Source organism: Eptatretus burgeri, chromosome 14 (assembly GCF_056783735.1).
Source record: "Eptatretus burgeri isolate ZD-2024b chromosome 14, Ebu_testis_v1, whole genome shotgun sequence".
NCBI classification, from domain to species: Eukaryota; Metazoa; Chordata; class Myxini; order Myxiniformes; family Myxinidae; genus Eptatretus; species Eptatretus burgeri.
Window position 1 is genome coordinate 67,480,680 of NC_140974.1, and position 20,879 is coordinate 67,501,558.

Here is a 20,879-nt window from a genome sequence, read left to right on the forward strand (position 1 = left end):
CCATGGACATCTCCTGGCAGTCTCCTCGTGCTGTATAAACGTGCTGTTTTAACGTACACCATTTCATTCAATCCTGTACTACCCCCCCCCCACCCCTTCTCCACAAGTCCGACAATTAAACACAAGTCGAGAACACCTCCCATCATGCTTACCTCTTCCCAAATCCATCCCACTCCCCACTTCTCCCCCTCCTGTCTCTCCTATCCTCCTCGCTCCCATCTCCCCCCTCCCCTTCCCAGAGTGTATAGCGATGTTTGGTGAGGCATCACTCTTCCCACCCCCCTTTCTCGCTACCCTCATTCCTCACCCCTCATAACTCCCCCACCCCTCCTCCCTCCCCCTTGCTTCCCCCTCCCCTCTGTCCACTTTCCCTACCCTCACTCCTGTCTCTTTTACTCCCCTTTCCTCTGTCCTCTATCCCTCTCCTCCCCCTTCTCTCCCTCTCCCCCCCCCCCTTAATATTCCTGTCAATGAAGTGACGGGTTGTATGTGCCAGTATGTAAAATATCGTTATTATCGATAGCTCGGATAGATTCCTATTGCACTGGCCCGTAGGCTTGCACCAGAGGCCTGAAGCCTGAGACCGAAAAGTACTGTGGCCTTCACAAGGCCTGTGATGCCTATCGGCAAAAACCTTTTGATATTTGATGATCCTTTTAACAGTCGCTTTGGTAGTTTTACACTGAACGGAAAACTTATAGGGAGGGCTTGGTGATTGTGAATATAACAGCTCCGGAGATGTTTTTGTCTTCGCATAGCAACAACATGGCAGCCGTATGATTTTACATGTTGCATTTGTGGGTGTAGTCAGAGCAGCTGTCCAACCAATTGTTGGAAAGTAGCATTAAACATCGACCAATGGACGAACAAACGTATTATATAGATGATTTACAAGGAGATTGATAGACAACGTGCAGACAGGTTGGTGGATTCTCGGTTACTTACCGCCTTACTTCTAGCCTCGCTCGTGCCTTCCACTCACCCCTCTATTCTCCCTCAACCGACACAGATCACCCACGTTCTTTAAATTCCAAACCTGGTTATTCTTCCCAATTCTCTTCGTTTAGCCCTCTATTTTCTTATCTGTGGAACCTATTCCCTATATCTGGTGTCTCTTATGTCTCGCGCTGCACTCTTTTAAGATGACTGTCAATCCTGACTTTATGCTTTCTTCCATACCCACCCTGATCTTTAAAACTCAAGCTTGACCCCTCTCCTTTTCCCACACATCCACTCATGTGCGATGTCTTTGTCTCATATTTCTCTTTGATCCTGTGTCAGTCTGTGAATATGCTGCCCTCTGTTGTTCAGCTGTTCACTGAGACTAGATTTCTGGATACAAAAAACATTCAAAAAAGAAAAATTAACATTTGCAGTAAATGGGATTTTGAACTTGGGAGTACCAGCATCACAAGCTACATGTTCAGATAAGAGCATCAAACAGGCCACCATTCTTGCTCAGTGGTGGTGGTGGTGGTGGTGGTGGTTGTGGTTGTGATTTTGCTTAAACCTACTTGTCTTTTTGTTTTGTATATATATATATATATTAACCTAACTATTCATAAGAGTTGACATTTCGAAATGCCTGCTTTATCACTCCCCTTCCAATATAAATCTGCTTTAGCACTCTGTCTGCCTCTCTCTCCTTTAAAATACTGCGTTTTCACATGTCCTCTTATGCATTGTTGCAGTAGTTAATTTTGGAAAGACCCCTCTCTTTCATCTTTCTTTGTTGTTGGTTAAATTACTATGATGCAACTCATTACCCCAAACACGTGAAGTAAAAAGGGGTTAAGCAATGGGTTCACTTTTGTCAGTCTGTCTGTCCACAAACATTGGTTTATGATCTAATCATCCCGTTTATGGCAAGGTCCACAAACATTGGTCCACAAACACTGGAACAGCTTATTTAAATTGAATGTTACATTTTGAACTGCTCGTGTAAGGTAGATGCGATGTGCGACACCAGAGAGATGGTTTTGGTTGTAATGTGGGTATTAATCCCACCTGGTATTAATTCAACAGCCGAGTGGGATTTTAACTCAGGATCCGAGGATCCCTGCCTGGTCGTCAACTAAAATTGAAAATTATTCCAAACAGGAAACTTACTGCTTTTAAGGATGTCATGAAGGACACAAATAACAGGCACCAAGAGCTATTGTAACGTTTTAAACAAGGTGGTGTATATGATGCTGCATCAACGGTGGTAAACTTCCATTTGTTTTTTTTTTCTACAACCTTTAAAATCTTTATTTTATTTCAATTGAATTATATACTTGAACACTGTAGAACACAATTAGCCTTTTTAGCACTTTCAAAACCCTTCAATTTAGTAGTACATGGACAACATATTGTGCCATTTTACATCCTCACTACCAATCAAATTTGCTGCTCATACACCCTGCCGATGTCCTTGTTTCTCAACATTGTGTGGACTAATGTGTTCTATGAACTATCTAGTTATGTTTTTTTACATTTGCATCTGCTGATTTTTATCATTTTATTATTGTTTGTGTATTTACACAGAAATGAAGATACAGTATTCACAATTACACAATCATAGAATTACCTCATCTTCAAAATCTTAATCTACCTAATCTTACCTCATCTTCAAAAATCCATCCAAAATTAATAATTTTCCTTGTATCCTTTCTATCTATACACCTGTAAACACGTGTCTCTCAACTCTTCCTGATACTTTTCCTCGACCCATCAGCTTCACTCTACATTTACAGTACCAAATTCACCATACACCTCCACGATTTTACTTCAACCTTCCCTTTTCCGAATGTTACGCAATCCTTATTTAAAATAAATGAATTCATTTTTGAGGAAACACCTCCCATAGCCACGTGCTTCTCCCGTAACCACGTGATCTGTTTCCACCCCTTGCATTTACCTAATCAAATTCACCATTCACCTCACGATTTTTTTTCTACGACCTTTCCATTACCTGAAGTGATGAAAACTCTCTCTCTCTCTCAAAAAAAAAATAACAATAAAAACGATCTCTTATAATGCTTCATCTTCCTCTTTCACACGTGTGGTTCTCATTACTGTATTATAATTCAGTACTCTTCTATTTCCACAAACTGCTCTCAATTCGACCTTTCCTTCATACCTTGCCAAAAAAATCCAATTGTTACAATGTTTTTTTTCTCTCCATTCTCTTAATTCGCCTTTATTGCATCCTTCAAGAAATGTCTTGAATCGCATTTCTGACCTAAAAATTTTTTTTTACCCCAGTTTGCTATGAATGTTCACTTTCCATCAACCATTCATTTTTTCCAACTTCAGTGCCAACTCACCTCTCTCACCCCTCCCTCTCAAAGCAACCATCACACTCTTTTCCCTCCAAGCTTCCCCCTCACCTTTCTCCCTCAACTCTCCCCACTCACCCTTCTCCCACCATTCACCCCTCACTCACCCTTCTCAAAGTCCTCCCCCCCCATCCAAAAAGCTGCCTCCTTCCACTGCCCTCTCACCTCTCACCTCCACCTCATCACTTCACCTCCTCAAATACTCAACTGCCTCTGCCCCCTCTCCTGCCCCCCCCTCTCCCTGAGCACCACAGAGCCTTTTGTCCTTCTCATCCAGCCCCTCCCCGTGCTATTCTGCAAGGCCCCACACTCCTTCAACAACTCCCTTTACCTCCCCCCCTCCTCCCTTGTCCTATCCTCCCCCTCCCCTCCCATCCCCTGCACCCAAAGCCTCTTCCTCTACCTCTTCATTAACAGTGTGGACCTCAAATATCCAGGGCTTTCGCTCAAACTTTACAGATCTTTCCATTCAGGTTGCCGCTGACAAACCAGACATAATCTGCCCAACAGAAACTTTCCTCCCTCATGACGTCTCTGACTCCTAAGTATCTCTCCCTGGTTACTCCCTCCTCCGGTATGACAGACCTGAGCCTCGTCCTGGTGGAGGAGTTGATCTCTTCATCAAAGACTCTATTCCTCACTCTCCTTGCACTGCCCTCATTCCCCCACACCCCCAGGAATACCTCTGGCTACGGCTTCCTCTCCACTCCCACCTCATGTTTATACGTGTACTGTACCATCCACTAAACAGTGATGACTCCATTTTCACCTCACTATCTGAAAACATGGACCAACTTCTATCTTATCATCCAAACTCTCTCTTCCTCATATGTGGTGACTTCAATTGTTATCATGCCAGTTGGTGAGGTGTGGGTACCTCTCACCTGTCATGGCACTTCAGCAAGAGTTTTCTGCGACTCAATGGGACTGATTCAATCGGTCAACTTCCCGACCCGGATCTCAACCAATGGTTCTCTATCTCTTCTGGATCTGATTTTGACAAATTTCCCTGAAAATATCTGCTGTTCTTCCTTCGCTCCAATCGGTTCATCTGACCACGTCCTTGTCAAAGTGGACATCTCTCTGGCTATTATCAGAGAACAACCTCACCGTCGCCGAGTCTGCCATTTCACTCAAGCCGACTGGTAGGGTCTCCAAGCAGCCGTCAAACTTCTCGACTGGTCTCCCATCGCTACTTTCTCCAACATCAACTCTTCTTGGGAATTATTTCAAAGAAACTTGCTCTCCCTCATGCACAGATTTATCCCCTCTCGTCTTCAGTTGTCCTACCCTTCCTCCTGCCCATGGTTCACTGAAGTTTGTGGCAAGGCCTGAAACAACTTGCCTTTGCCTCATGGAAAGCAAACCCAAATGAGGGTAATCTCAGTTCCTTCCATAAAGCTCGGAACAAGTGTGTATCTACCCTAAGGAGAGCCAGAAACAACATCTGTCTAAGCTCAAGTCTGAACTCTAAAACTTCTCTCCCTCCTCTAAATCCTGGTGGTGTCTAATCAAATCTGTTTCTGGTGCATGTTCACCCTCCATCCCCTCCCTTACCTTAAATGGCCGCACTGCTGACATGGCATGTGAAAAGGCTGAATGCCTAAACTCGGTGTTTGCGTCGAAATCTTGTGTCCGAAACCCACCACTTTCTCTACCCACCTTACCAGTCGCACTCAACTTTCCCTGGAATCTGTGTCCTTTTCTTCTGACAAAGTGGAGAGCTTGCTGTCAAACCTCGACTCAGATTATGCAACCTGTCGAGACGGCATCAACCCACATGTCCCAAAAACCTGCTCCTCTGCTGTTTCTCACCCTCTCCCTCTTCTATTCACCCTCTCATTTGCCCAAGGTCATCTGCCATCTGCTTGGATATCAGCAAACATTACTGCCCTGCACAAAAAGGTTGCAAAAACAGATCCCAGCAACTACAGACCAATCAGCCTTCTCCTTATCATCAACAAGGTTCTGGAATCCATCATCGCTTCAGACATTAAATCCTTCCTCTTCTCCAAGGGATTGATTTCCAATCATCATTTTGGTTCAGACCAGGTCAATCTACCCTGGATATTCTGCTTCTGCTCTCCCAACAATGGATGGAGGTACTCAATGCTGGACATGAAATCAGAGCCAAATCCTAAGACATATCGCATGCTTTTGACACAGTCTGGCACTCTGCTGTGCTCACCAAACTCACTTCCTCTGGTATCCAAGACCATCTCCACTCATGGCTCCCTGACTTCCTCTCCTGTCACAGCCAACGTGTGGCCCTGAATGGAGTTCTCTCATCCCCTCTTCCTGTCCAGGCTGGAGTTCCTCAAGGCAGCGTTCTGGGCCCTGTTCTTTTTCTGATTTTCATCAATGATCTCTCCAACTCTCTGGGAAATCCTGTTTATTGCTTTGCTTATGACTCCACCCTTTGCCGTACCATCTGTCATCCCTCAGACCGGCAAGTAGCAGCTTCTTCGCTCTCTGCAGATCTGCATAAAATCACAAACTGGTCCAACACGTGGAACATGTCTTTCAATCCTGATAAATCTCACACTCTCACTATGTCTCTCCGAAAGGACCGTTTGGACCCCCCGCCCCATCCACTTTCTCAACAATTCTCTGGAAGAAGTCCTTTCTTTTAAGCTTCTTGGTCTCACTATCTGCCATGATCTTTCCTGGGAAAGTCACATTTCCAAGCTGGCCTCCAAAGCCAGTCGCTGACTAGGAATCCTCTGTCGTGCAAAGTCCTTCCTCGGCCAACCTGAGTTTCTGACCACATACAAAGCTTTCGTCCGCAGCCTGATGGAGTGCTGCTCTCCCCTCTCGGCTGGTGCTCCTGCCTCTCACCTTTCTTGGCTTCACGCAGTGGAAACCAAGGCATTTTGGATCATTGGCATCTTCCGCGATGAGGCAGAGTCTTTGGGCCTCTCACTCTCTCACCGCAGGCAGGTCGGTGGTCTTTCTGTGTTCTACCGTCTCCTCTCCAGTCTCGCTCCCCCTGCTGTGTCTGCGAAAGGTCCCCACCATATTTTCGCAGGGCGCTCAAGGTCCGCCAACCCCCTTCTGGTAAAAGTACCAAAATTAGGAATCACTGCTCACCTAAACTCTTTCATTCCTCTTTTTTCCTGCCTGTGGAATAAACTCCCTCACTCTGTTCAATCGCATTCTTCCCTCCAGGCCTTCAAAACAGCTGTTCACCACCACCTCTTATCGTCCCCCATCCAAATCCTCGATCTTTTCTATCCCCGTTAATCCACCCCAAACCCACCTCCTTCATATTCCCTGCTTTCCTTCCTGAAAGTCCCTGTAATGTCCATCTTGTTTACCCCATGTTCCCTGACCTATCCCTCTCCCTTCCACAGATCCCCTAATGTCTCTGTCCCCACTGTTTTGTCCTTCCCATGTCCCTCTTGTCTCATGCCCCCCAAGCTGTGCATTGTCTGCTAGCAATAATACGAGCCTTGACAATGCATACAAAAAATAAAGTAACAAAATAACATGTTACTGCTTGGGCTCCAGGGTGGGAAACAACCAATTAATGACCTAATACACACCCTTACAAGTCAGAGTCAAAATTAAACTGGAATTCTGATGCACAAAATTCACATTTGATGCCAAAACTATTTCATAAGGAAGCAAATTAAAAATTGTGATAATATGAGCACCAAAGGAATACTTTCTCTCCAAAGTCGACGAACGGGGCGATTAACTTCAATCCCATTGGCACAAGTTGTGTTAAACTGATTGAAGTTCATGAAAGCTGTTCAATATAGAAAGAAAAAAAAAACACCTGCTCCTTCTTCTTCTTCTTCTTCTTCTTCTTCTTCTTCTTCTTCTTCTTCTTCTTCTTCTTCTTCTTCTTCTTCTTCTTCTTCTTCTTCTTCTTTTTCTTTTTCTTTTTCTTTTTCTTTTTCTTTTTCTTTTTCTTTTTCTTTTTCTTTTTCTTTTTCTTTTTCTTCAACAGTCCAAATTTAATTTGGCCTGCCAGTGGAAACGATTCCCACCAAAGTCTTTCTGTAACCGTCTGACTCGGCCTGACATTCTCCTGTGGCAGGAATTTGTAATTTGTTCAGAATGCCAGTGATAACTCACCTACTCTTTGTGAACAACACCGTGTGATCTTTAACGTCCACCCATGGCTCCACTGCTGGCAGACTGGTCCTCCGGCTTAAGGGCCATCCGAGGGACGACACACACAAATATGTATCGCCCTGCACGAGAAAGATCAGGATGGCAGTTTATGGCTCGGCCGACATTTTAACCCAGGCAAGGCAGTTCAAAAGTAAATGTGCATACCTCCAGCTATCCTTGCAGACCAACATGACCATAAATACCCTCATATATATATATATATATATATATATATATATATATATATATATATGTATATATATATATATATATATATATATATATATATATATATATATATATATATATATATATATATATATATATATATATATATATATATCTATATATATCAAAGCAACATCAGCTTTCAACCAGGTTAACTCAAGTGAATCTGTTCAGCAATGGTTGAACCAGCCCACATTACAACCAAAACCATCTCTCTGGTGTCGCACATCGCATCTACCTTACACAAGCAGTTCATTACCAAGAATACAATGCTGACTTGGGTTCTTGTTGTTCTTACTCACAGACAATATGAGACATCGATAGTAAGAGATAATTCCATTTTATTAGCCCACTCAAACATTCTTTCTTTCAAGGTTCATCTGCAACTGCGGATTAATTAATTAATTATCAGAGGTTGAATTTTGGGTTAAAGCTCTCATATATTTTGGAGTTACCTGCGAACAAGTAAACGGTGCTGTTCCTAACAATATTCAGAAGATCATAAATATAAAGAATAAAAAAAACGAGAAGATCTGATCAAGTCCCTTTGCTCAGTACCTTGAGTAATTTTAATTTCAAGTAGCATATGGGTCATAATTTCCTTGAACTATAATAATCTTTGCTCCAGAATAATCAATTGATCTCCATTTTTATATCACATATACATCATTACCATTCACAGCGTCCTTTTAGATGGTGTTCTGTCGTTCCTGCCTCAAAATCGATCTTCCTTTTTCCTCGATTTAACTTGATTTCTCTCATTCTCTCTTTTTTCTTTGTTTGTTTGAATGTTTTTTTTTTGTTTTTTTTTTGCCCTCTCATGAAACTTGTTTCACCTGATGCCTCACCAATCACAAAAGCTTGCCATTCTTACCCAGCTCATCATGACAGCCCATCCCCTCTTTTACTGATCAAGGGAACCTGCATCCATCCCTCGTCCATTCTTCATAATGAAGCCTATTACAGCCCTGTTTGCAGTTCTTCACATTCATAAAGAGTTAACCTGGACAATTTTCAACCCACAACCTTGTTATTTAATATTTCTTATTTCCTTTGATAATGAAAAAACTCTTTTCTCATCTCTTCATTTCCTCCATCCCCCTCCTCCTTCTCTCTCTATCCTCTCCAAATTTTCTCATCCCTCTTTTTTTCTTACTCCCACCCTTCCCCTCTCCCTTTCTCTCTGCTAATCTATCAGGTTTTCTTCTCCCCCTCCCCTTTCCCTCTCCCCTCCCTCCTCCCCTTTCCTACTCCCCCTCCCCATTCCATCTCCCCCTCCCCTTTCCCTCTCCCCCTCCCCTTTCCCTCTCCCCTCCCCTTTCCCTCTCCCCCTCCCCTTTCCTTCATGACTCATGTCATTATACTTCTCTCAATTTTCCTTTCGTTTTTGATACCCCTTCAAATGTGACCCTCTTTATATGTTAACTCTGTCTCTGTCTCCGTGCCACTGGTGTTTAGCATTCTCTCCTCGCTGCCGCCTTCCCTCCCTCCTTCCCTCCCTCCCTCCCTTTGCTTCTCTCTTTCTCCATTTCCCCTTTTTATCCTCTTTTGCCCCCTCCCCCTCTCTCTTCTTTCTTTGTTCTTTCTCATTTTTAGCTTTTTCCTCGTTCTTCCTTTTGTCTTTTCTTTATCTCCTATTTATCTGCCTTTTGCCTTTCGCTGTGTCTAATTCACCCCTTTCCTCCACCCCTTGCCTTCCCTGCCTCCCTCCTCCCTTAATCAATCTCTCTCCTGTCCCTCTTTCCCAGCTTCTTTCTCTCTACGTCGGCCTTTTCTTTCATTTCTAGTCTTTATTTTCTCCCTATTATCTCATTTTTGACCTTTATCTTTCTACTCCGAAGCAAGGCTTTGTTTCAACTGCTTCGGTTCCTCGCTTTTCTCTCTCGTTGTCGCTCTTTTTCTCTGACCAGTTTTTATCCCCCTTCCTATGTCTGCCTGCTGCTCAAGCTTTTAGTGCCGTTTGAGCTATTCAAGCTTTCCTGCCGTTCTCGCTCTGCATGCCACTACAGTTTTTCGTACTGTTCCAGCTCTGCCTGTCGCTACTGCTTTTTCCTGCCATTCACAATGTAATAAACTGCTTTTTCCTTTTACATCTCATCCCGTGGCTCCATCTCATCCCGTGGCTCCATCTGCATCCATCTCACCCCCAGGCTCAGTCTCATCATTTGGCTCATTCTCATCCTGTGGCTCCGTCTGCATCCATCTCATCCCCTGGCTCGATCTCATCCCCAGCTCAATATCATCCCGTGGTTCCATCTGCATCCGTTTCATCCCCACCACCGGCTCAATCTCACCCCCTGGCTCAATCTCATCCCCTGGCTCAATCTCATCCTGTGGCTCCATCTATATCCATCTCATTCTTTGGTTCAATCTCACCCCCTGGGTCAGTCTCATCCATCTCATCCACTTTTTTCAGTAATTTTTCCTCCTTCTCTCTCTAGTTCATCCAGCTACTCTCACTAGCTCTTACAGCTTCTCCTACGAGCTCTTCAGGTCTCATTTACTCACCCCTGACACATCCTTATTTGTTTCTGCTGCCTTTGTCAACTTCCCACTTCTCTGTGCCACAAACTCTTTCAGGGCTTACTCACTGCCCCCACTTGCCTGGGTTGCCCATCACCACCCCCCCCCACCCCTTCAACTTTGTCTTGTCTCTTGCTGCTCCCACCCTCCAACTTGCTCATGCTGCTCTCCTTTGCTCGTGTTACCTGTTGCCTCCCCCCCCTCTTTGTGTGGCTTGCTGTCCATCCCTTACTTGATTGTGTGGCCTTGTCCTCTGACTTTTGCTCTTGCAATCAGCTGCTCACCTTACTCACCCCTTTTATTCATTATCTTTCCCCTTCCACTCTCTCTCCTTCCTCCTCCTCCTCCTCCTCCTCCTCCTCCTCCTCCTCCTCATCTTCGCTCCCCTTTGCTCGTGTTACCTGTTGCCTCCCCCCTCTTTGTGTGGCTTGCTGTCCACCCCTTACTTGATTGTGTGGCCTTGTCCTCTGACTTTTGCTCTTGCAATCAGCTGCTCACCTTACTCACCCCTTTTATTCATTCTCTTTCCCCTTCCACTCTCTCTCATTCCTCCTCCTCCTCCTCCTCCTCATACTCCTCTTCCTCTTCTCCTCTTCCTTCTCCTCCCACTATCTCTCCTCACATTGTCTACCACTTTCCCTCCTCATTCTTCCTCCCACTGTCGTTCCTGTTTCTGCTGTTCCCATTGCCTTCTCTTCATTCCTGTTGCTGTTAGATTTCTCCAGTTCCTGTTATTGCAACCTCTATTGCCCTTGCTCAATTGCACCGACCCCATCACACCTGCTTCCTTTCTCTTCTTCCTTTCCTTTATCTTCCTTTCCTTTCTCTTGCTCTCTCTGATATTACTTATCACTTACATTTTATTTCCTGTCCCAGTATTATTGCTGCCACCGTTTTCTCTCTTGCTTTTATTCCTATTGGTCTCTCTTATCTCTTATTATTTTGTGCCTTGCACTCTCCCCCCCCTCTCCCCTCTCTCTCCCCCTCTTTCTCTCCCCCTCTCTCCCCCTCTCTCCCCCTCTCTCCCCTCTCTCTCTCCCCTCCTCTTTCTCTCCCCCCTCTCTCTCTCCCTCTCTCTTTCCCTCTCTCTCTCCCCTCTCTCTCCCCCCTCTCTCCCTGTCTTCAGCAACTGCTGGGCTTTCGCCCCATTCTTTCTCTCCTGCAGCTTTTTCCCTTGCTTTTGTTATTCGTGCTCTCACCTCCATTTTGCTTCCACAACTCTTACTTTCGCTCTCACTCCAGCTGCTTTTATCATATCTATTACAGTGGCTGATCTTGCTATCCTGTCGTCACGTTGCTTTCACTGCAGCTGTCGTTCCCACCTTCACTCTGGCAGTTGTTCCCACCACTGCCACACTCACCATCTCTTCACTCCCCCAGCGTTTGTTCTTGCTTCCACACCTGCTGCCCTCCCAAGTCGCTTTCATTACTATTACCCTCTCATATTGCTCTTTATCATTCTTGCATTGAACTTTCATATTTTCTATTCTTGTTTCTGCTTTCTTTACAGCCATATCTTGTCTTCACCTCATTTCCTTAGTGTTAGTTCCATACATTTGTCTTTCCTCATTACTTTGTTGTTACTTCTTCATCCTCACACTTCTGCTTTCTTCATTCCCTTTCTCGATGATCTTTTCAAACCCGAACCCTGACTCCAATATCTTATTCCTTGCTTGGTGACCATGACAGGTTTCCTCATTCACCCAGAGTCCCTTCAGTGGCCTGACTACCTGTGTCTGGCTGGACTTCTGGCGAGGCCAGTTTTAGGCCTGCAGTGGTTCGTTTCTGCTGATCAGTTTGTGTACAGCTGACACAGGAGCGGCTGATTTGGTTCTTTGTTTTGGACAACTGAGATTGGTGCATTGAGCCCAGCTGATGGGGGATCAGCTTCTTTGAGCCCAGCTGACGAGGAGTGCCCATCTTGGCTTATGTGGGAGTGTTTGATTTGGGTCGAGCTGATGGGAGAACAGTGGATTTGAGCCCAGCTGACGGAGCAGTAAGATCTGAGGAAGTCTATTATGCTAAGCAAGAAGAAACTCGTGATTGTTTCAAAAGATGGAGTTGTGCACTGCCCATGAAGAAGCAACCATTTTCATACATTTTGTGGCCCAGTTGGAGAAGGATTTACCAACTTGATGCCACCAGCAGCTATTTGTGGTGCCTATAAACTTGCCACATTTCCAGCTAATGGAGCAGTAGATTGTGGTCAATTGTGGCAGCCCATCTTAAAAGGAAGAGGCCAGTTGGAACTTTCAATTTTATTGCCGTAGTAGCGCAACAGCAATGGTAACAGCCAAATTAAACTTGGTTGTCTGGAAGTAAAGGAACACATCATTTTCCTTCCAAAGTGCAGATACATTTGGCCTGCAGGGGCCAAAAGAAGCTAAATTTGGTTTGCGGGGGCCAATTTATGTGCAAGAAGCAACACCTTGCAACATAGCTCCTGAAGCACCATTGGATTTATGCCTGTGCTAGTCCATTTGTGGTGCTAGCAATCTGTCTGCACTGCCTTGGAGTATGTTGGTTGTTTTCAAAGTGGCCTTTCTTATCCCAATGAATGCAAGTTTGATAAGACTGGCCATTTTGGGGGGCAATGGATGCAAGCCAGTTTGCAACAGTTTGCTGTGAGGGTGGCCAATCCCACTGTATCTAGTAAAATCCTTGTTTTGCTTCATGATAGAATGCAAGTCATTGACCAGTATGGTGAAGTTGCAGAAAATCGGTTGACTTGTTAACCCATCTGGTTTTCAGCTGGCGTTGTTGGACATAAGTTAGTGTAGCTGGTACACCTGGAAAATGGATTATTTTTTCTAGCTTTTAGAAACAAGAGGCTGTTCTGGTTATCCTACAGCTGGCTTGACTAAGAAGCAACAGGACCTACCTGACTTGTGACTGGCTGACATTTTACTGGATATCAACTGGTGTGGCTAATTAATAGCCAGTGTTGCTGGCAGGTCAAGTGGCCATGGCTGCACTTAAGCCACACTGCCTGCTCATCTCGGCCCACAGTGACTTTGTACTGGAAGAGAAGCGCGTCTCTCTTCACAAGAGGGACAACGAGGGGTTTGGATTTGTACTGCGTGGAGCTAAAGGTTTGTCTGCCAATCACACGGCTAAACAACCACACACAGACAATATTGTCTGCCCTTATCTATAATTGTTTCCTTTGATCCATTCATCCGTCAACGTTTCTGTGCATTCTCCTTTTTTTTGACTACATGGAAGATGCTTCTTTTATTTGTATAAATGTTTTTGTTAAGTGTAAAATTATCATGGTATAATTTGTATGGTTACATTAGCACCGAAAATGCTTTAAAAATGAAACGCTGAAGATCGACAGCTGAGTTTACACAACGATGTTTTAATATGCATTTTTGTTCCGACTTGAGATGCTCGATGACAGCCAGCTTAAAATAAACTTGAGAGGAGGAATAGTGACCCATGCCAGAGTTATAAAAATACATTATACGCAAGGAGAGTTGAAAATTTGGAATGAATACTACGTGAGCTGTGACAGGGTGGCATAACCATTGGAACTCTTTATGTAAGTGTAACAATATTTACACAGCTTCTATGTATACGTGTCATCCTGGATTAGAGAAGGCAGACAAAAACCCTGTTCCACGAGAATTTCCTGGAGCTGTGTTTGCAGCAAATGACACAAACGGGGTAGATTTTCAGGGGTTCATTTTTACCAAGCGATGGATACCCTTTTTTTTTTTTGATAACCCTTTTTGACTATATCTGGCTTTACTTGTTCATTCGGCTTTCTTTTTTCAGTGGGATATCCTTGGAGTACAGTGAGAGATGTAGATGGGAAGCAGCTCAGGCTTTGGGAAAAGCAACGATGAGTGCTGGTTTCATGTATCTAGTAATGCTAACACTATCTGCTGCTACTTTGTATATATTTATTCCTTTTTAATTTTATTTTATTGTATACAGTACATTATCAAGGCTCGTGGAAGAGCTAGTACGCTGAACAGATCAGGATCTAACAGGACAAAAGGAACAGTAGAGAAATGGGGGGAGAGCAGAGTTGAAGGCAAAGACAAAGGCAGACTTGGACAAACAATGGGTGTGGGGAAGAATGGGGGAGAGGACAAGATGGACACAAAAGGAAACTCACAGGAGGGAAAAACTGGAAGTTTGGAAGGAGGAGGCCTTGGAGTGGGGTGGAGTACTATGCACGATAATCATATTCAAGCAATTGATGTTTTGGCTCAAAATACATATCAATGCCTCTCCCTCTTCCTCAGCATGATACTTTTATGGTAGTTTGAAATTAATCTTTGTACCATAAAAGTATATCGAAAATTATTGATTGTTGTGTGTTTGGGTCTAATTTCAACTGTGATTTCATGAACATTGTCGTTTACACCCAGTTACATGAACATTACACCCAGTCGTAAGTGTTGAGGCTCAGAACTCGGATCAAGTAGAGGTTTGGTCATTCTGGATTTACCATTTTATATTGGTCCAAAGCAATACAAGGTTGGCTTTTTTGTCAGGTGCAGAACCTTGAAGCCATCATGGATATAGAACTCTGTGACATAATGCATTTAAAACACATGATCAGCATTTTTATGTTAAAAGTGCATAATAAAATTACAACTGAAGTTTTCCTTCTATTTACAGTGGTCAAGGCTTATGAAAGGTTTTAAAGATTACATTAACAGTGGTTTGGGAAGAGAGGGAGGAGAAAGGGGGAGGGGGATCACAAACAGCAAAGCTTGAGAGAGAAGATTGTTCACAGATAGATATCAGGGCTCAATCAGAACATGTAGGGTGATGATGTTGATGGCTGAATGGTAGGGAAAGTAGGAGGTATGAGATCAGGTAATAAACTCAAAAACTGAGGAGCCAACAGTAAGGACTGAACAGTTGTACAGATTTAGCTGCCTCTAATAAAATCTTAACTGATTATCAAATACAATTTGTACATGTGTATGAAGAAAGCAAACTTTAAAAAAGCTATCCTTCACTCTCCTCAGGAAAATATATTCCAAGACCAAGTACAATAGAAAAGGTAACACCGAAAGGTGAAACAACAGCGAGTCGAGCCCCAACAACTGCAAAGAAAACAAAGGGAAATTAGAAGAGAAAATATGCCAACAATTGTTTAAACTAGTAGATTACCTGTCCCGTGGACGGGTGGCAGAGGTGGTGGTGCTCACGTGATTTTGTTGTCCTTCGCGGTTCGGAGAGCTGCAGTCGTGATTTCATTCCTTTTTCGCGTGCCATTTTTTCCGAATGAGGCGTTGATTCTTAAGTGGCTTTATGGGGTTGTAATTTAAGATAGTCACCCGGAGACACTGAATATGTTGTCACAGCAATTTTTTGAAAATGTAGTACAGTAACAGGCGATAATGAGCGAGTATATACATTTTCGCTTGTGAGCTAAAAAATATAGCGATCCAGAGTCGTGTATACTAAGTACAATAAAGCTGAATTTCGTGGACCGTTGACGCTTCTTCTCGGAGGAGATAACAAACACTTAGCTCCATTATAGTACAGATGGCAAGGGAGCAGGATATTTTTTAAATAAGAAGAACTTACTGGGGTGCTTAAGAAGAGGGCAGCTGATTTGGGTTGAAGAATGAGTGTTAATCAATGTGCAAAAAAATTAAAAACACAACACAATCAACTTTAAGAAAATGGCAAGATTGAATCACGCCAACAATTACAGATTCTGCAAAGTCTAAAGAGAAAGCACCATTCACCTACTTTCAGGATGCAAAAATACAAATCAGGTCAGGTCAGGTATGGGAGCATGCACGGGTGCAGCGCGTCGCTGCGTTCACTTTCTGCCGAAACTCGAGGGGCCTCGGTCTGGCTATCCCCCAGGCAGATGCCTGGCCCATCCCCATATCGTTTAGATGCCGATCAACCTGCTGCCACCACGAGGCACATGATTGGTCAGCCCGATGGCCTTCTCCACTCATGAGACTCCCTCGCGAAGAGAATCTGATGAGCGGGATCAGTGTCAGGAAAATGAGCCACATGTCCATACAGCTGCAGCTGACGCTCACAGACTATACAGGTAATAAATCTCATCTGAGTCTCTCTCAGAAACTGCTCATTGGACACAGCATGGATTTCCCGAAGAGACCTGATACCGAAGGAGTTAAATCTCCTTGTCAGATCCTTGGTCAGAGTTCAAGTCTCACATCCGTAAAGCAAGACTAGAAGCACCAAGGACTTAAAGATTTTGACTTTTGTCATCCCACATAGGAACTGACAGCACCACACCCCACTTCACCTGTGTTTGATGAGGACCCGAAGAGCAAAGATACAGTCAATCATTGATCTCTTTAATGTAAAGCCCGACTGCTCTGGGTGCTGGTGCTCAAGCAGATAGGGGCGAACCCTGTCAAATTATCCAAGCAAAGAATTTACCCAGCACTGACAGCAGCGTCACCCCTCGGTAGCTGTAGCAGTCTTGGCGATCATCCTTCCCTGTCCAGAGAGGGACAACAAGGTCCCTGTTCCATTCAGTGGGGATGATGCCTGGGTTCCAAACGGAGCACAGAACTGCATGCAACGACACAAATGCAGCATTTCCATCAGCCTTGAGAAGTTCAGCATGGATGCCACAGATCCCATGAGCTTTACCCCTTTCAACGAGTTCACTGCAGCCTTTGTTTCCACAAACAAAGGTGGATCACAGTTAACTGGAGGGTCAGCAATAGCGATACTTCCACCCCTGATATCCAACTCAACAGCTGGTCGATCAGCCTGGTAGAGCCACTCCAAATAACCAGCCCAGCGGGCCTTCACTTCGGACTCCTCTATTAAGAGCCCATCACCCTCTGCTCTAACTGCAGCACACCGAGGGATGGGCTTGGAGAAACGCAATGCACAAATTCCTCTGTAAGCAGGACAAGAATCATTTGACCACAGGTGATGCTCTACCCCTTCACAGATTCTGTTAGGTAGATGTTAATGTGTTGATTCACTAGTTCCTTGACTTCTGCTGCCATATTATCAGGCTGACATTTAGACTGACATGAAGTGTGATGTGAACATATATTCACCACTACAGTTCACCCATAAAATTTCCACATTAACTCATGAGAAGGATGATCCTCCTTTTCACTGGTGAGAACTGTTGTGTTTCATTACAAGCATTGTGGGAGTTATTTTAACTGGAATACTTATGTTGAGCATCGGGACATTCCACGAGCAATTGATGAATTCAGAATCTAACTGCATTGGGTCAAGTAGATCACGTATAAACTTAGAAAACTATAGAGCTAAAGATATTACAAATAAACATAGAATTCATCATCAATTTTTTTCTTTCTTTCTGATTGCTTTTGCAGCAGGTAGCCTCCATGAAAGGCTGAATGTAAATGACTGGTTAGTTTATAATCATGTCGATACGTGACTTTCGAAATGACGTAGGAATGCTAAATGAGGCCTTTTGCACATGCATTATGTGTGTGTGTTTTCACCTACTTGGTTCGGCTTGCCCGGAACTTTTAACCCGCTATTGCCAGCACAAAATCTAATTCAAATAGTCTTTGAAACATTATTTTCAGCATTTAAATAAAAGAGTGGAAATTTCAAGATGGTTACCCATAATTGTTCTGCTCCTGAATGTAAATCAGACTTGTGGAAAAATATGAATTCGAGAAATATCTGTGGATGAGAGGAGTCAGGTTTATACCATTTCCTGTTAGTACAAGCTAGCATAGGCCATGGAAATAGCACACACACGCACGCACGCACGCACGCACGCACGCACACACACACACGGATGCTTCTCCTTTCACCAATAGATGCAAAAATCTAATATAATTTATCTGGTGGCCCTGGAACCAAACTAAAAATATCTATTTATAATGACACTACAGCCCACACAACTCGTGATTGATAGTAAATATCATCATTTTAAACTTACCCTGTGCATTGACAAGCCGCAGATGTGACCTTCCTATCGGTGTTAAGAAGCACGAACGTTTGGGTAGAACGCGCCTTCGGGCCTTTTACAGGCCCACATGGTCGGGAGTTTTTGCAATGCGGACTGCAAGATATCAACTTTTGGGAAGAGTTGATGAGAAAGTTCTCCCAGTCTTTTGTTTTGCAGAGGCACATCCCTTTCTCGCAGGTATTTTCTCGTTTCCAAGTGTTTTCAGTTTCTTTAAAAGCGCTGTGAGCCATTTCATGCTACAATTCTTATCTCGCACATATGATGCACGTCTAGGCCACCCTGGTGGACTTCATTACATGGGATTGCTGCGCATGCGTTCTGAGCAATCTGGGGCGGATTACGTCATTTCAAAAGTCGCGTTTTGATTGAGTATAAGGGGATTTTGTGCAGAAAGTGAATTAATGGAGATGAGCAGACTGCTTACACTTAGGAAGAAAATGGTGCAGTATGGGCATGTTTGGTCATCGCTTGTGTTTGACTTAGCCAAGTTTACAAGTTACGGATATTAGAGAGCTTTTGGAAAAGATGCGAGCAAATAGACAAACTATCAACCTGCTTTTGTGATGAACAAAAATGTTGATAACGCCTTAGGTATTAGAAGTAGATTTCAGTGCAGGAACATCAAGTCATGGCAAAAACTTTCAACAAACGGATATGGCATAATGAAGTATGTTCACTTGTAGCCATTGTTATTGTCCACTGAATTCAATATTCAGTCCACTGAATGTAAACTGCGAATATAATATGAGCAATCCTAAAAAAAGATGAACAATGCCATTGCATATGAGAGACAAACTTCTTCCTGAAAAGGGAACCTGTGGGTTCAGTTCATGCAGCAACCTTGTTCATCTTTTTGAGACTGGTTAGCAGATTACATGAGTAGTCAGTGTACCTTCTCAGTTCCATGGGCCAAATTTGCTGGATGGTAATTTTGGCTATAAGTCAACACTCTTCATCATGCTATATCCATTTTATGAAAGTACTAGTACCTCCTTTTTTGAGTCAAAACAAATCTTGCAAGTACTCTACATCTGGAACAGAAGAAAGGACTGACTAGTTGCTATACTAGAATTATGCAATAACCTCAGCTTTTATTGTGAGCAAAGATCTACTGCTGGATCCTGAAATGCTTAGTTTTTCATTAATGGTAACTCTCTTGACAGGTCATGAATTAGAGATTGATTTGTAGATTTGTATGTTATTTTGTCTAGCTCTGTTTGTTTTGTCTATCTTTAGATTTGTGGTGTAGAGCTTGAGATTTTTTTTTTTCCACTAGTCTACCCCTGAATTTCTTTGACTTTCTCTTCTCCTTCCTCCTTTGTGTTTGTTTGCCGTTGTCCTGTTATATTTCTCACTCTTTATTCATCGCCACTCTACTGCTCTTGTCTCATTTTGCTCATCCTACTTCAGCCATGCTTCAGCGTGTGTGGCACACAGTGTGTGGGCGTGTGTGTGTGCATGCATGGTGCAGCTGACAGTCCCATTGAGGAGTTTAGTCCGACACCTGCATTCCCAGCCCTGCAATACCTGGAGTCTGTGGATGACAGTGGAGTTGCAGCCAAGGCCGGGCTCAAAACTGGGGACTTCCTCATAGAGGTGATGAGAAACTCCTGCCTTACCATTGCTTACAGATGCTTACTTGAGTACTACTTACCATTGTTCAACTTTGTAGACTTATTTATGAAGTATGACATGATTTAGTGGTTCTGTTTACCACTGCTTCAACAACTTTCATTAATGTCGTCATATCAGCTCTGAGACCTAAATGTTGTTGGAATCTTTTCATAGTGAGGCAGTCAGCATGACCAAAGAAACTCATCAAGTTTGTAAAAGCTAAACCTTTCGTTAGGAGGTTACGTGGTGCTTTTGGCTGACCCTTACAGGTAAATGGAGACAACGTGGTGAAGTGTGGCCATAAGCATGTGGTTTCACTTATTCGTCAAGGTGGAAACACTTTGGTGTTGAAGGTGGTGTCTGTGAGTCGACGTCCAGAAAAAGAGGACACATGTCGCAAGAGAGGTAATGGGGAATAATGAAATTTATATTATGCATACAAATATGTATTATAATGCATTTTATCTAATACAAAATGATAATCATCTTCTTCTTCTTCTTTCGGCTGCTCCCGTTAGGGGTCTCCACAGCGGATCATCCATCTGATCCGCATAGTGATTTAGCACATGTTTTACACCGGATGCCCTTCCTGACGCAACCCTGGTCGCCTCTTGCGACACAGGGATCTGGTACACCTATTTTAACCGGGGTATACACCGGCCCAGTACACTGGTACTCATTTGACCGACCTCAGAAGGATGACAGGCTGAGTCAACCCCCTGGTGTATTAATTCAGTGGCCCAACGGGGCTCGAACTCAGGACCTTTTGGATCCCAAGCCACTGCCCTAACCACTGCGCCAACACCAGGCATACAAAATGATAATCATCATATTGAATAAAGTTTTAATGGCCCACTGAAAATTTGTTTGAATTTTCACATTGCATCACAATTACAATGATGTACAAGGAACTTTGGCGTAGGAAGAGACTATTCGGCCCATCATGCCTGTGCTACACCAACCCCAGAAACCATCACATATCCACACACAAGTTACCCCACAAGTCATGCCAATATCCCCACATCTCTATCTTCAATGCATCCAGGAACCTATTTAATTCCAATTTAAAGCCATCTACTCTTTCTGCTGCCTGCACTACCTTTCTCTGGAAATATATTCCATTAACTATCGTATTTCTT

General features: G+C 43.6%; 1 protein-coding gene and 1 long non-coding RNA gene across 10 annotated transcripts in view; one reads left to right on the forward strand and one right to left on the reverse strand.

Annotated features, from left to right (window-relative positions):
• The window catches only part of LOC147013515 (SH3 and multiple ankyrin repeat domains protein 3-like), a 522,196-nt gene that overhangs the window by 347,171 nt on the left and 154,146 nt on the right, over positions 1-20,879 (forward strand). For all 8 annotated transcript variants that reach the window (XR_015051346.1, XR_015051345.1, XM_085855370.1 and 5 more), the window contains 3 exons: positions 13,203-13,285; positions 19,598-19,722; positions 20,010-20,145. Coding sequence is in view for 6 of the 8 variants with exons in the window: in XM_085855370.1 (XP_085711496.1) it covers positions 13,203-13,285; positions 19,598-19,722; positions 20,010-20,145 (344 nt within the window). In the remaining 2 variants the exon portion in view is untranslated. The remainder of the gene's footprint in view (positions 1-13,202; positions 13,286-19,597; positions 19,723-20,009; positions 20,146-20,879) is intronic.
• LOC147013517 (uncharacterized) overlaps positions 1-20,879 on the reverse strand; it is a 66,643-nt gene that overhangs the window by 24,707 nt on the left and 21,057 nt on the right. Inside the window, exon 1 of one of the 2 annotated variants that reach the window (XR_015051348.1) lies at positions 6,977-7,264. The exons of the other annotated variant lie outside the window; for it this stretch is intronic. This is a non-coding gene — a long non-coding RNA (uncharacterized LOC147013517). Of the gene's footprint in view, positions 1-6,976; positions 7,265-20,879 lie in introns of those variants that run through there. 2 annotated transcript variants of the gene reach the window in all.